Here is a 13983-nt window from a genome sequence, read left to right on the forward strand (position 1 = left end):
CTGTTGTTGTTGTGGCTGTTGTTGTTGTGGCTGTGGTTGTTGTTGTTGTTGTTGCGATAATGACTTGATGATTCCCTCTAACTCCTCTATACGCAGCCTCAACGTGTGAGTCTCCTCCTGTGATTCTTTAGTCTGGAACATATCAATGATGATATTGTAACACAGTTTGGCGCACACGGGCAGGTGTTTGCCCAAGACCCAGATATCCAACTCAGTACCGCAGAAGAAGCATTTGACACCTGCTTGCTTAACTCTGGTGACTATTAACTGGGTTAGCTCCTCAGACATCAGATGTTGTATTATATATATGTATTAATTGGTCGCTATTACTATGTTGGAGGTTGCAAAGGGTCATCACGGGTCGGACCTTGGATTCCAAAACAAATATTTGAAGAATCCACCCACAACACCCGTTGAACCCTGCAGAACCCAAGCTAACCTTAGCAGCAATCAAGTCAAAATAAACATACATCCTCTTATATATATTGCATCCAACCAACCATTTTATTTAAATGATTATTAGCATGCCTCTGTTGTACAACAAACATACATTATACATTGTGTTGATTATGGAGAAGGAAGTGAATGCTAAAATTAAGCCTCGACCTCCTTGTTCTTCTCCAATACAACTTCATAATCATCTCTACCATCATAGTTGTTAACTGATTCTGTCTCGGAATTGGCCTTTTCTGACGATTCGGAATCGACTGGAACGTCTTCAAGCTCCTGAACATCAGTCTTGGTGTTGAGGGCAATGATGTTTATCTTGAAGTCTTTGGCACTGACATTGATACACTTGGCCTTGAGATCCATGAAGATCAGGACAGAGACGAGGATCACAGCCACTCCAGAACTGGCAATGAAGAGTCCCTCCACGTAGTCATAGTTGTTGTCGTAGGTCTCGAGCATTGAGTTGATGCCCATACCAACAAGTCCAATACACAGGTTCTGGAAGGCGAATGCCAGTCCATAAGCTGTGCCAAGACGGGTGGATGAGACAAGACCAGGGAAGCAGGGCCAGATCGAGGCAGCCATGATTGCGTAGGCAAAGCCCATCAGGATCATACCAACATATGGGTCGGCAGATGTGAAGCCCAGGACGATGTGGGAGAGTAGCAGGAGAATGGTTGATCCCCACAACCAGGACAAGTTCCTTCCGAATCGGTCGATCAGGAATCCAATCACAGGTGATGGAGCGGCGGTATAGTATGGAATACTGGTCAACACGCCTGCAAAGTCTTCAGTAACACCGAACTTGTCAATAAAGAATTGACTGTATATTAAGAATATTTGATAGATAGATTTGATTGATTGAGTGATTGTTAGTTTGATGTGAGAGGTGAGGTAATATTTTTGATCAATGTAATAAACATACGTTCCGATGGAAACAAAGACAAAGAGAGGGATGTAGAAGAAGACTACAACAGCTATCAATACCCAGAGCATTGGAGGGAACTTAGCAATGTCCTTGATGGAGATTGGATCGTTCTTGACGGTGAACTTCTCTTTCTTGAGACGGATTGTGTCTACAGTACAAAGAAGGACGGTGGCAACCATTGAGACACCACAACAGATGGTACCGAACCATACTGCGAATGGAAGACCCGATGACTTTATCAGTGCGGGGGTCACCTGGAAGTTGACGGCACTTCCAATTCTAGAGAAGCCTAGAGTGATGGCAAAGGCAAGGTTGAGGTCGCTGCGACCATTGAACCAGGTGGCGGTGAATGTCGACTGGGCAACACTTAGGGATTCACCTCCGAATCCAAAGATGATACGACCTAGCAGGGCCAACCAGTAGGTCTTGGAGCTTGCAGAGATGGAGAAGATGATCTGGCCAGCAAGTACCAACACACAGAACAATAGAGAGCCTAGACGAAGTCCAAACACACGATCAATCATAAATCCTCCAAAGAATACAATGATCATGTTCGGGAAGTTGTACACAGAGTACAACAGACCATATTTCACCTCAGTCACTCCATACCATTCATCAACAGTATCTTGTGTCAAGGCTGATGGAATATCCTATAAAATTTTTGATCAAAATTGATTGGTCGAGTGTTAGGGTGTGTCGATTTTTGATTGATTGATAGAACGAGTGATTGATTGAATAACATACATAAATATAATAACTTCCAAATGTCATTAGACACATAAAGAATAGACCAAGGTAACGAAATGAACTATCTTTGAACTTTGCCTTCTTGTCTAGTGTTTCGGTGGTATCCAGTTCGGCACCAGATGTCTCGGGAACAATCTCCTTACTTGGTTTGGAGGAGTCCATCTCATAGTCATAGTCTGGCAATGACGTCAAGTTTTCCTCATTATTGGTATGAGTTGAATTTGTTGGATAAGTCATGATTATATATATATATATTCTATATTACAACAACTTATATTATATTATATTATATTATTATACAAATATTACAAAGTATTATCTAATAAATATATATATCTTACAAATAATAATAATAATGATAATAATAACTTTGGAGTAGTATATGATATTGATTGATGTAGAGTGTTTGCATATACTATCATTGGAACTGTTAAGTAGTTTGGTGATCTGGTCTTTAGCACTTACCTTTCCAAATCGGGAATTAGATGTGGGGAGTTTTTGATGTTGGACCCATTCGGTCCTCTCTGTTTTTCCCCCCATTTACCAACACGGTCCTCACCGGAGAACGAATCAAAAGTGTGGGTTATGGGGTCTACAATTGGGGGTGGGGGTTGAGGGTTTGGTTCCCTCGAGGGACCTTCAAGGCCTCGACTACCCCCGAGACCAATACGGAGAACTGACACCAGGCGATCTATGTCCAAGAGTCCTGATATCTGAAAGAAAAGAATGAATGAAAGGATGATGAACGAATGTACATTGGATGTGTGTGAGTGAGGAGTGAGGAGTGAGGTGAGTGAGTGATTGAGGGTCACGTCGTCCCAACTGTCAGTTGACAAGCTCACCCATTTTGATGGTGTGTCCTGTTGCCTATTGCGTCCAGAGGTCGACTAGACGGGTCGCTCTTCGTAGCTGGAACAGCATACATCGTGTCATGGTATGTCACCTGAATGAATGACCCGACTGACTGGACAATCTGAATGCCCCCGCATGCTCCAAAAATAAGCGTAGTGGACGGTCGGACTTTGGGTATTAATGTAAACTTCTGACTTTAATCCAATCTGGGAGCCAGTCTACTGTAGCATTGGGTTGGGATGGGGCACCGTCTGCCAAACAGAGATGTAGACGCGATAAGAGCATCCTCCAACGAGTATTCGACATCAACATCGACAGCGGGTCGTCAATGATTGTGTTTGGTATCGGTGTCGGGATGTCGGTGTCGGGTTGAACAGCACTATGCGCCACATGTGGATACTCAGTGGACATGGGTTTTGCCCAGGACATTATCATCCTTGATTGATTGATTGGTTGTTTGATTGACAGATAAGCACCTAACCTGCAGCCAGGTTGTTGCTCTCCTCTTCTTGTCCTGCCTGGACATCATCGTCTACCTCGCCTTGACCCTCATCCTGGCCTTCGCCCTGGTTATCCTTGTCTTCAATGTCATCTATATCTATCTCTGCAGAGTCCTTATAAGTCTTGACATTGTCACTTTGCTCCAACTTCTGTACTTTGAATGCTGATTGTTGTTGTTGATTGTTCGGCATTGGCATTGTCATGTCCATGCGGAATGTCTCTGTATCCAACATCTGTAGACTGCTAGCATCGATCGCCTGTTCACTACCAAGGATCTCCAACAGGTTGTTCATGACAATGTGTTGAGGGTTTGGGTATGCTGGTGATTGATCATCGAGTTAGTCATTAATGTTGATTGATTGAGTCGATGAACTTACGAGGCATGTAGCGAGCATGAGGTTGAGCAGGATCGAATGGCATCACATTTTGAATGAAGTTGAAGGGTATCTCCAAGTGGGGCGCACTCTGTCCGTCATCAGCTGATGGTGCAACAGGGGCAGCAGCAGCACCAGTGTGTTGCAATCTCATCTTAAAGATATCCATCATTCTGTTGTTGATCTTATCACATTCCTCTTTGTTAGGTGTACACTGTTGTTGGAATTGCTGTCTGGACAATGGAGTCTTGTAGCTGCTGGTATGTGTGTTGGTGATCTGTCTACACTTGTTCAGGATGCCCAGCCAGTGTGGATCGTATGACAGCTGCAGCGGACCGGTCTGTACTACATCGATCACTTGTATGAAGTCGCGTCCAGGCAGCACCTTGTCTAGTGCCAAGAACTTTGTGACCAGCTGCTCAGCGCCGTCCTCTGGTCTATGTGCATGTGGATAGACAGCGGCGTACTTTACATGCAGATGGCCAGAGAACCAGTACTTAGGCCGCAGTTGACACATCAACTGTGTTGCAGCTGGGTTGCCAAGCTCATCACCCTCACTCAACAAATGTTGCTTAAACTGCTCCAACTTTCTCCTGTCGCCATATTTGACGATGCCCTGTGGCCAATCGTGTGAGAATACAATGTCAAGTCTTGGTGTTTCTTGCATCTGTTGTTGTCGATGACGAAGGGTGGGTTGGTGTCAGTCGACTGGCATTCATGTCGCGCGCACACATTAGTTAACATACATTCAACAACTTGAATACATCTAGCTCGCGGACATGATATATCGAGCGCATCGTGCTGTGATCGAGGGGCACGCGCTCGTACAGTCCCTTCTGATAGTCGTGCTCTTTGTAGATTCCAGAGATGCCAGCAATACGCAGACCTCCAAAGGTGACGACGCCTGACCTGCCCATATAGTAGATGTTCTTGCATAGCCAGCCACCGTTGGGAAGCTCAGAGAAGTAGTTCGATGCTTCATGGTTGCCACCGATCACCAATGTGAGCACAGGGGCCACCAGTCGACCGCTGTAGTAATGGTGGAATGAGCCTAGCGTTTTGTACTTGTCGGGAACGGCCATTGAGCCGAGGTCGGCGGGGTTGCGCAGTGCTTCGTAGTCGCCGCACATGAGCAGCAGGTCGACCTTCTGTCCAGTCTTATGCTCGATGTTGACCAGTGAGTTGTATATGGTCTCGATCTCGCCATGACAGCAGCCTTCTATTGCTATCTTCATTGTTATTTAGTAATATAATATATATATAGTGAGAGATATTGAAGATTGTGACTTCCATCATGTCATTTTTTGTTATTTACAAGATAGACAAAATGCGATGATCAAAGCATTGTGAATGAATCATGGACAATATTACTAATAATAATAATAGTAAAGATAATAATACTATTGATGATCATAAGAGATGTACTTTGCACGATAAGAAGAAGAGAATAATATGCTATGACTGCAATGAGCTCATATGTCAAGTGTGTCATACAACTGAACATAACAAGCATGATTGTGAGCATTCATACAGCTTGAAAACACAGTTCACCAGCAACAAGAGGATAAAGAGGTTCGACACTCGACTTGACACACTCTGGGACACGCTGAAAGGATTGGCATGGTCATACGAAACCATTCAGATCTCACACAGACGTGTCGCCAATCAGTTCAGAGAGTTGCATGAGTATCTCATGATGGAGGAACAAAAGCTCAAGAAGGAACTCGATGATGAGCTTGACAAGACGACAACATCAATCAACAACATCATCAATGAGATTGCCAACCTCAATGCCAGACAATATTTATTTATCAAAGAGCTCCGTGAGCGGATTCTCCAAACGGTATGAGTCAAACCCGATACGCAATGGTTCAGTGACAGTGTGCTCTTCATGATAAACCAACCAGGATTGAACATGGCTTCAGGAATCACATCTCTCATACTGGAAGGACTCATGTTCGATGTATTCTTTGGACACTGGTGAGTGGACTGTGATCAATGACAAGTGCACACCAAGAGAGCGCATATTCAATTCAGTTGTATATGCACGAGACAGTGTCTATGTGTTTGGAGGTGAAGGATCACCGAACACATACTCTCGCTTCTCACTCATCGATCAGAAGTGGCACAATGACCTGGAGATCATCGGTGTCGATGGAGGCGAAAGCATATCAACATGTTACGATGGTGACAATCTCATCTATCTGGTCGGTGGATGCAACGATGATATAGTATTGAATCGTGTTGATTGTTTCAACATTGACACTCAACAATTCTCAACTGTTGGAAGATTGAGCGTGGCTACCAGAGGATCATACTCATTCGTCCGGAGAAACAAGATTTTTGTCGTTGGTGGCCATGTTGATGTTTATTGCGATACCTCGCTCACAGAAGTCTTGTCATTCTACACTCAGACCAAGAAATGCTTCGTCCACTGCGAGACCGAATTCAATACAAATGAGAGCCTCCTAACATGTTACAATGGAATTGATCAAGTGTACATCACGGTCAATCTGTGCGCCAAAAATTCATTACAACACTCTCAATTGTATTTGAGTGAGGATGACGATGGTGACAACCCCTTCATCTTCACTCAATCACATGGATTTGTTTCGCTTTGTGGAGGTGCAAACAGTATCAGATACTCAGTGTTGCAAGACAAATGGATATCACTCAATGGCAATGACCCAGTGGACTCAAGAGAAAACTTTGGATCATGTCATATTTATCATTGATTGATTGATTGATCGATCGGCTGACTGTTCGACCTACCTTAATTGATTGATTGATTGATTGGTGGATGGATCGGAGGTCACAAAACCATAAATAATTAAAATTAGGCAGGTTTATCTCACAGCGTCAATACCACCCTTTCGTGAGTTTATGGCTAAAGCCACTTACATTAAAGTCGTTTAATTTGGAATTAACCACAAAGTCAAAGACATTCATAATAGAGATAGAAGAGATAGAGATATATAGTGAGTGAATGTAGTACATACACATGGAGAAATGCAGCGAACACAACAATATCAACAACAACAAAGACAACAACCATAATTATAACAATAACATCAACAACAATATCAACAACAACCACAACAATATCAACAATATAAATTGCAACAATAACAACAATAACAATAGCAATAACAACAACTCTGACGTATGCACACAGAGATGTTCATTACATAATAAGAAGAAGAGATTTGTTTGTTTCGATTGTCATCAGATAATATGTCCTGTGTGCCTGGCTTGTCAACACAATCAACATGACTTTGATCAATCAGAGAATCTAAAGTCCTCTCAAGTCACGGATAATTGGAGGACAAAGAGGATAAAGAGGTTCGACACACGACTCGAGTCACTGTGGTACACGCTGCAGGCCTTGGCATGGTCGTACGAGACCATTCAGATATCACAGCGACGTATCGCCAATCAGTTCAGAGAGATACAGGATTACTTTGTGACCCAAGAGCAACAGCTCAACAAGATACTCATCGAAGAGTTTGAAAAGACCACGGCATCGATCAACAACATCATCAATGAGATTGCCAACCTCAATGCTCATCGCACCAAACCAACATTCAACCACAACAACAACAATAATAATGATGAAGATGATGACAATGATGATGAGGATGAAGATGAAGTGGACATGGCCGGTATGAACCAGTTGGTGCAATCGATTCAAACATCAAAGTCGATCGATCAGTTCATCGACAAGGCGTTCAAGGAATCCGATGATATCACGTGGACAGACGACCAACTGCTGGACTTTGTAAGAAGAGGCTCACAATCAATTCAGACCGTCCACACTGTGACCCGACCATTGTTGATCGACATTGATATTTTCAAGCTGCAGCACGGCATCAAGGAGCTCATGCGCACTTGCTTTGAGTTCCAAAAGTCGCCAAGGGTCGATCATGGCTTCAGGAATCACATCTTCTCATTCTACAACGACTCGTGCTCAATACTCGACGTGGACACTGGCGAGTGGACCGTGATCAACGACAGGTGCACACCAAGAGTGGGCATCTTCAAATCGGTCGTATACGCACGCGGCAATGTCTATGTGTTTGGCGGCGATCACACACCCAACACATACTCACGCTTCTCTCTGGCCGAGCTCAAGTGGCACAATGACCTGGAGATCACCGGCATTGACGGTGGCGCCAACATAGGCGCCTGCTACGATGGCGACAACCTCATCTACTTGGTCGGTGGATATTACAACGACCGTATGCTGGACCGAGTTGATTGCTTCAACATTGACACCCAGCAGTTTGCCACAGTCGGCCGGCTGTCAGTGACGACCCGAGTGCCCTACACATTTGTCAACAACAACAGGCTATTCATCGTTGGTGGCTACGTCGATGTGCAATGCCGCGTCACACTGACGGATATCCTGGTATTTGACCTCGCCCGCAAGAAATGTGACACCTTCATCAAGACCAACTTCCGGCCGGACGAGAGCATCTTGCCGTGCTACGACGGCAAGGACAGTATATTCATCGTTGGCGATGAGACCACCACCATGGTGTCATTGTCCAAGAAGCTGGCGCTCACCTCTGTCTCGATCCACACTGGTTATGACAACTCGCTAACATGTCTGTTCACACAATCTCGTGGACTTGTCTTGCTCAATGGCGATGGTGATAACTTTATATACTCTATACTTCAATCCCAGTGGATACCACTTGAAGGTGATGACCCTTTAGAATCTAGGCCATTCTTTGGAACATGTCATATTTATCATTGACCACCAGTCAGTCTCAATCAATCTTCATCTACATCTTCAAATAAATGTAAATTTTATTTAATTTGACAAGTCCACAGATTATTTGGTTCATTTCACAAACTAATACACTTCATTTCAAAGAGGTAATAGAGATAATAGAGATAGAGATAGATATTGGAAGATGAATTTAAAGACTAAAGACATTATCGACATCATTAACAAAGCCAACAACACTGACAACATCAACACCGACAACATAAACATCACCAACAACACCAACCTCAACAACAACTTCAGCAACACCAATGAAGACAAACAAATTGAGAGATGCCCTCTACACAATAAGAGACAGAGATTAGTTTGTTTCGATTGTCATCAGATTGTTTGTCAAGTATGTCTGGCTGCACAACATAATAAACATGATTTTGATCAAGTCGAGAACATAATGTCACATTTCAATGAAACCAAAGACGACGACAACACCAACACCAAAAGTAATAACAACAGAAGTAACAAGAGGATAAAGAGATTCGATACTAGAGTGGATACATTATGGGAGTTATTGAAGGGCTTGGCATGGTCCTACGATACCATTCAGATCTCACACAAAAGACTGGTCAATCAATTCAGGGAATTACACGAGTATCTCGTCGTCCAGGAACAGATTTACAAAAAGTATATAATGATGGAGTTTGAAAAGACTACAGCATCGATCAACAATATCATTGATGAGATTGCAAATATCAATCATTACCAAATCAAGCCAAGTTATTCCAAGGATGAAAACTTCAACGTTGATATTGAAGATGTCGAGAACATTGAGAGATTGAATAGGTTGGTGAATACTATATTCTTCTCCAAATCTAGAGACCAGTTCATTGATCAAGTGTACAACTCATCATATAATAATGATGTCAAATGGGATGAAGACCAGATATTGGACTTTGTCCAGAGAGCATCTCGAACAATCAAAACCGTTCACACTGTCGATTATAAGCCATTATTAATAATGTTTGATAAGTATAAGTTAGAATATCGATTAACTAAACTTTTGAACGATTGCATTGAGATGCGTACAACAAAGATTGAACATGGTTTCAGGAATCACATCTTCTCATACTGGAAGGACTCATGTTCGATGCTCTCTTTGGACACTGGTGAGTGGACTGTGATCGATGACAAGTGCACACCAAGAGAGCGCATATTCAGATCGGTTGTATACGCACGAGGAAATGTCTATGTGTTTGGAGGTGAAGGATCAGCCAACACATACTCTCGCTTCTCACTCATCGATCAGAAGTGGCACAATGACCTCGAGATCATCGGTGTCGATGGTGGTGAAAGCATATCAACATGCTACGATGGTAACAAGCTCATCTACTTGGTCGGTGGATTCCACAATGACAAACTACTGGATCGAATTGATTGTTTCAACATTGACACTCAACAATTCTCAACAGTTGGACGACTAACATTTGGAACCAGGGCATCTCACTCAATCATTTATAAAAATAAGATCATAGTGAGTGGTGGATATGTTGATGTTGAATGTGAAGTCTCGCTCACTGACATCTTAACATTCCAACTCGACAAAAAAATATGTTATCAATTCCTCAAGACTGGATTCAATGGAGATATGGTCACCCAGTCATGTTATGATGGCAGGGATTATCTCTTTATGTTCGGGGTTGAAAAGGCAATCATGATCGATTTGGAAAGTATGTCAATCAAAAGACATGTAATGCCTATAGGGGAAGTTATTAACTTTCCTATAATCAACACTCTTACACATGGTTTTGTATTACTTGGTGGAGATGAGAATAACTTTACATTCTCCGTTTTGGATGACAAATGGACACCTCTAGAATTCGCCAACTCTGACCCTGTAGAGTCAAGGATATCTTACGGAGCATGTTATATATATCAATGATTGAATTGATATGAGTTAGTCAAATAATTACTTTTGTTTCCTCTTTGGGACTTGTCATCCAATCCAGAACTAAAAAAAACAAATCAATAAACATTGTTGATATTAAACTCAAAATCGTATTGTCACCCTCATTCAGATGGATGGGTTTAATTGTGTTGTTCATATTCCATTCATATTTGTTGTAATATATAATAATAACAACATGGACAATCAAAATAATAATAACAACTATAGTAGTAGCTATGATAAAAATCAACAACAACAACAAAGGTGCAAATTGCACAATAAAAGACAGATGTTTGTTTGTTATGACTGTCATCAAATTGTTTGTGATGTCTGTCTGGCTGCACAACATAGTAGACATGACTTTGATCATTACAATAATATAAACTCACAATACAATAAGAACAAGAGGATAAAGAGATTCGATGATAGATTGGACACACTGTGGGAGACTTTGCAAGGATTGGCATGGTCCTACGACACCATTCAGATCTCACACAGACGCGTTGCCAATCAGTTCAGGGAGCTGCATGAGTATCTCATGTTGGTCGAGCAGAGACACAACAAGACACTCAACGACGAGTTTGAAAAGACGACAACATCAATCAACAACATCATCAATGAGATTGTCATCATCAACAACAATGTGAATGTCAATGGCATTGGCGGTGGTTGTACAGATCAAGATGATGAGATGAAGAACGAGGTGGACGTCATGGATAAGCTGGTGCAATCGATACTCTCGTCGAAGACAATGAATCAATTCCTCGAGAAGGAGTTCACGTCATCGGATGAGGCCATGCCGAGCGAGGGTCAACTGCTGGACTTTGTTCGAAGGGGATCGCTTTCGATTCGAGACACATACTCTGTGACCGAGGCACTACACATGGATATAGATAAGTCTGGTTTGGAGACTAGTTTGAAAGGGATCTTGAACAGTAGCTTTACAATGCTAAAGGCTCCAACAAGGATAGAACATGGCTTCAGGAATCACATCTTCTCATTCTGGAATGACTCGTGTTCAATGTATGCATTGGACACTGGTGAGTGGACTGTGATCGATGACAAGTTCACACCTAGAACAAGAATATTCAGATCGGTTGTATATGCGCGAGGCAATGTCTATGTGTTTGGAGGCCGCGGATCACCGAACACATACTCTCGCTTCTCACTCATCGATCAGAAGTGGCACAATGACCTTGAGATCATCGGTGTCGATGGTGGAACGAACATATCAACATGCTACGATGGTGACAAGCTCATCTATCTGGTCGGTGGATTTCAAAATGACAAACTATTGGATCGAATAGATTGCTTCAACATTGATACTCAACAGTTCTCGGTTGGACTAACAACGCCATCAATAGACTCCAACATATTCATTCAATATAATAAGATCTTTATTGTTGGTGGCTTCGTCGACACCGAGTCCAAAGTCGCACTCACCGATGTAGTGGTGTTTGACATTGCCAGTCAAATGTGCGAGCTCCCAATCAAGACCGTGTACCGACCCGATGCAAGCATGATCTCGGGATTCAATGGCAAAGACATCATCTTTATTGTTGGCAATGACGTTGCCACCGAGGTATATCTGTCCAAGAAGAAGTCCGACAACAGGCCAATCGTCCACACTGGTTATCATTCCAATATTCCCTGTGTGTACACCCAATCACATGGACTGCTGTTGATCAATGGCGAAGGTGATAACTTCCGTCTCTCCCGAATGACCGATAAGTGGACACCTCTCCATGGCACTGACCCCGTGGAGTCAAGGTTAAAGTTTGGGACATGTCATATAAGTCATTAATTAAAAAATCAATCATCATTGGTGTATCCTAATATGAGTGTGAGTGTGAGAGGTTGTTGTCCAAGTTGGCGAAGAGACACAAAACCATGGTTTACATTCATTTCACTTCATCATAAAACAGTGAAGAGATAATTTAAATATTAAACATAAAAAAATATATATATATTCAATAAATAATAATAAAAATATATATAATTAATATGGATAATGAAATTCAACAAAGATGTCAATTACACAATAAAAGACAGATGTTTGTTTGTTATGACTGTCATCAAATTGTCTGTGATGTCTGTTTGGCTGCACAACATAGTAGACATGACTTTGACCATTTCAGTAATATAAACACCAGTTCTCCAGTAACAAGAGGATAAAGAGGTTCGATACCAGACTGGAGACACTATGGGAGGCTTGGCGTGGTCCTATTACACCATTCAGATCTCACAGAGACGACTCGCCATTCAGTTAAGAGTGATGCATGAGTACCTCGTTCTGCAGGAGAAGAGGCTCAAGAAGAAACTCAATGACGAGTTTGAAAAGACTACAACATCAATCAACAACATCATCAATGAGATTACCAACCTCAGTGCACAATTCACCAAAAAATCATTCAACAACTCCAACGGTGTGAACGGAACAAATGATGGTGAGGTGGACCGCATGGACTAGTTGGTGCAATGGATTCAAACATCAATGGAGCAATTCTTTGACAAGACATTCAAGACGCCCAACAACGTCATATGGGACAACGATCAACTGCTGGACTTTGTTCGAAGAGGATCACAGTTCATTCACACCAACTACACTCTGACCCAACCATTACAGATCGATATTGATAGCTTTATCTTGGAGACTAGTATCCGTGATACCATTGCAAAATGCATTCAAATTCAAACGGCTCCAAGGGTTGAACATCGTTTCAGGAATCACATCTTCTCTTTGGGTCGAGACTCTTGCTCAATCTATGCGCTGGACACTGGTGAGTGGACTGTGCTCAATGACAAGCACACAACAAGAGATTGCATATTCAGATCGGTTGAATACGCAAGAAGCAAAGTCTATGTGTTTGGAAGTCGTGGATCACCGAACACATACTCTCGCTACTCACTCGTCGATCAAAAGTGGCTCGATGACATTGAGATCATCGGTGTCGATGGAGGTGAAAGCATATCAACATGCTACGATGGTAACAAGCTCATCTACTTGGTTGGTGGATGCAACGATGGCAATATGCTGGACCGAGTCGATTGTTTCAACATTGAGACGGAACAGTTCACCAACATTGGACGACTCACATCGCCAGTCATTGATTCACATTCTATCTATCATGAGAACAAGATCTTTGTCATTGGTGGCTTTGTGGATGCTCAGTCCACGGTCTCCCTCGTGGACATCCTGTCGTTTGACATTCTCAGCAAGAAGTGCGACGAACCCATCCCAACAACATATACTCAAGATGATAAGATCGCCTCATGCTACACTGGAAAGGGTCATACGATGATTGTTGGAGGCAACACAGCCACCTGGTTCCAATTGGCCTTGGCCAGCACACGAGCCCATCGTTTAGCTCACGGACTATGACAACACAATGCCAACAGTATATACCCAATCACATGGTTTAGTTACACTCAATGGAGTTGGAGATAACTTTATCTA

General features: G+C 42.5%; 9 protein-coding genes across 9 annotated transcripts; 6 read left to right on the top strand and 3 right to left on the bottom strand.

The window, feature by feature from the left end:
* Positions 1-36: 36 nt before the first annotated feature.
* On the bottom strand, positions 37-288 carry SAMD00019534_078890 (hypothetical protein; the record flags this gene model as incomplete). The annotated part of the gene is made up of 1 exon (XM_012896929.1): positions 37-288. A coding segment is annotated over one exon (252 nt), but the record flags the coding sequence as incomplete, so codon positions are not given.
* A 306-nt stretch (positions 289-594) lies between these two features.
* SAMD00019534_078900 (hypothetical protein) lies at positions 595-2362 on the bottom strand (the record flags this gene model as incomplete). The annotated part of the gene is made up of 3 exons (XM_012896930.1): positions 595-1273; positions 1376-2028; positions 2123-2362. The coding sequence occupies 3 exons, from the start codon at positions 2360-2362 to the stop codon at positions 595-597; spliced, it is 1572 nt and encodes a 523-aa protein (XP_012752384.1).
* Positions 2363-3453: 1091 nt separating this feature from the next.
* SAMD00019534_078910 (hypothetical protein) lies at positions 3454-5087 on the bottom strand (the record flags this gene model as incomplete). The annotated part of the gene is made up of 3 exons (XM_012896931.1): positions 3454-3797; positions 3856-4519; positions 4599-5087. The coding sequence occupies 3 exons, from the start codon at positions 5085-5087 to the stop codon at positions 3454-3456; spliced, it is 1497 nt and encodes a 498-aa protein (XP_012752385.1).
* A 458-nt stretch (positions 5088-5545) lies between these two features.
* On the top strand, positions 5546-6587 carry SAMD00019534_078920 (hypothetical protein; the record flags this gene model as incomplete). Its single annotated transcript, XM_012896932.1, has 2 exons — positions 5546-5695; positions 5778-6587. 2 exons carry the CDS (start codon positions 5546-5548, stop codon positions 6585-6587), a joined length of 960 nt encoding a protein of 319 aa, XP_012752386.1.
* A 266-nt stretch (positions 6588-6853) lies between these two features.
* On the top strand, positions 6854-8611 carry SAMD00019534_078930 (hypothetical protein; the record flags this gene model as incomplete). Its single annotated transcript, XM_012896933.1, has 2 exons — positions 6854-7015; positions 7142-8611. 2 exons carry the CDS (start codon positions 6854-6856, stop codon positions 8609-8611), a joined length of 1632 nt encoding a protein of 543 aa, XP_012752387.1.
* A 1048-nt stretch (positions 8612-9659) lies between these two features.
* Positions 9660-10520, top strand: SAMD00019534_078940 (hypothetical protein; the record flags this gene model as incomplete). The annotated part of the gene is made up of 2 exons (XM_012896934.1): positions 9660-10308; positions 10456-10520. The coding sequence occupies 2 exons, from the start codon at positions 9660-9662 to the stop codon at positions 10518-10520; spliced, it is 714 nt and encodes a 237-aa protein (XP_012752388.1).
* A 202-nt stretch (positions 10521-10722) lies between these two features.
* Positions 10723-12327, top strand: SAMD00019534_078950 (hypothetical protein; the record flags this gene model as incomplete). The annotated part of the gene is made up of 1 exon (XM_012896935.1): positions 10723-12327. A coding segment is annotated over one exon (1605 nt), but the record flags the coding sequence as incomplete, so codon positions are not given.
* Positions 12328-12729: 402 nt separating this feature from the next.
* Positions 12730-12996, top strand: SAMD00019534_078960 (hypothetical protein; the record flags this gene model as incomplete). The annotated part of the gene is made up of 1 exon (XM_012896936.1): positions 12730-12996. The coding sequence occupies one exon, from the start codon at positions 12730-12732 to the stop codon at positions 12994-12996; it is 267 nt and encodes an 88-aa protein (XP_012752390.1).
* A 24-nt stretch (positions 12997-13020) lies between these two features.
* On the top strand, positions 13021-13908 carry SAMD00019534_078970 (hypothetical protein; the record flags this gene model as incomplete). Its single annotated transcript, XM_012896937.1, has 1 exon — positions 13021-13908. One exon carries the CDS (start codon positions 13021-13023, stop codon positions 13906-13908), a length of 888 nt encoding a protein of 295 aa, XP_012752391.1.
* Between the last annotated feature and the right edge of the window lie 75 nt (positions 13909-13983).

The sequence above is a fragment of the Acytostelium subglobosum genome (assembly GCF_000787575.1).
Source record: "Acytostelium subglobosum LB1 DNA, scaffold: scaffold16, whole genome shotgun sequence".
Lineage (NCBI taxonomy): Eukaryota > Evosea > Eumycetozoa > Acytosteliales > Acytosteliaceae > Acytostelium > Acytostelium subglobosum.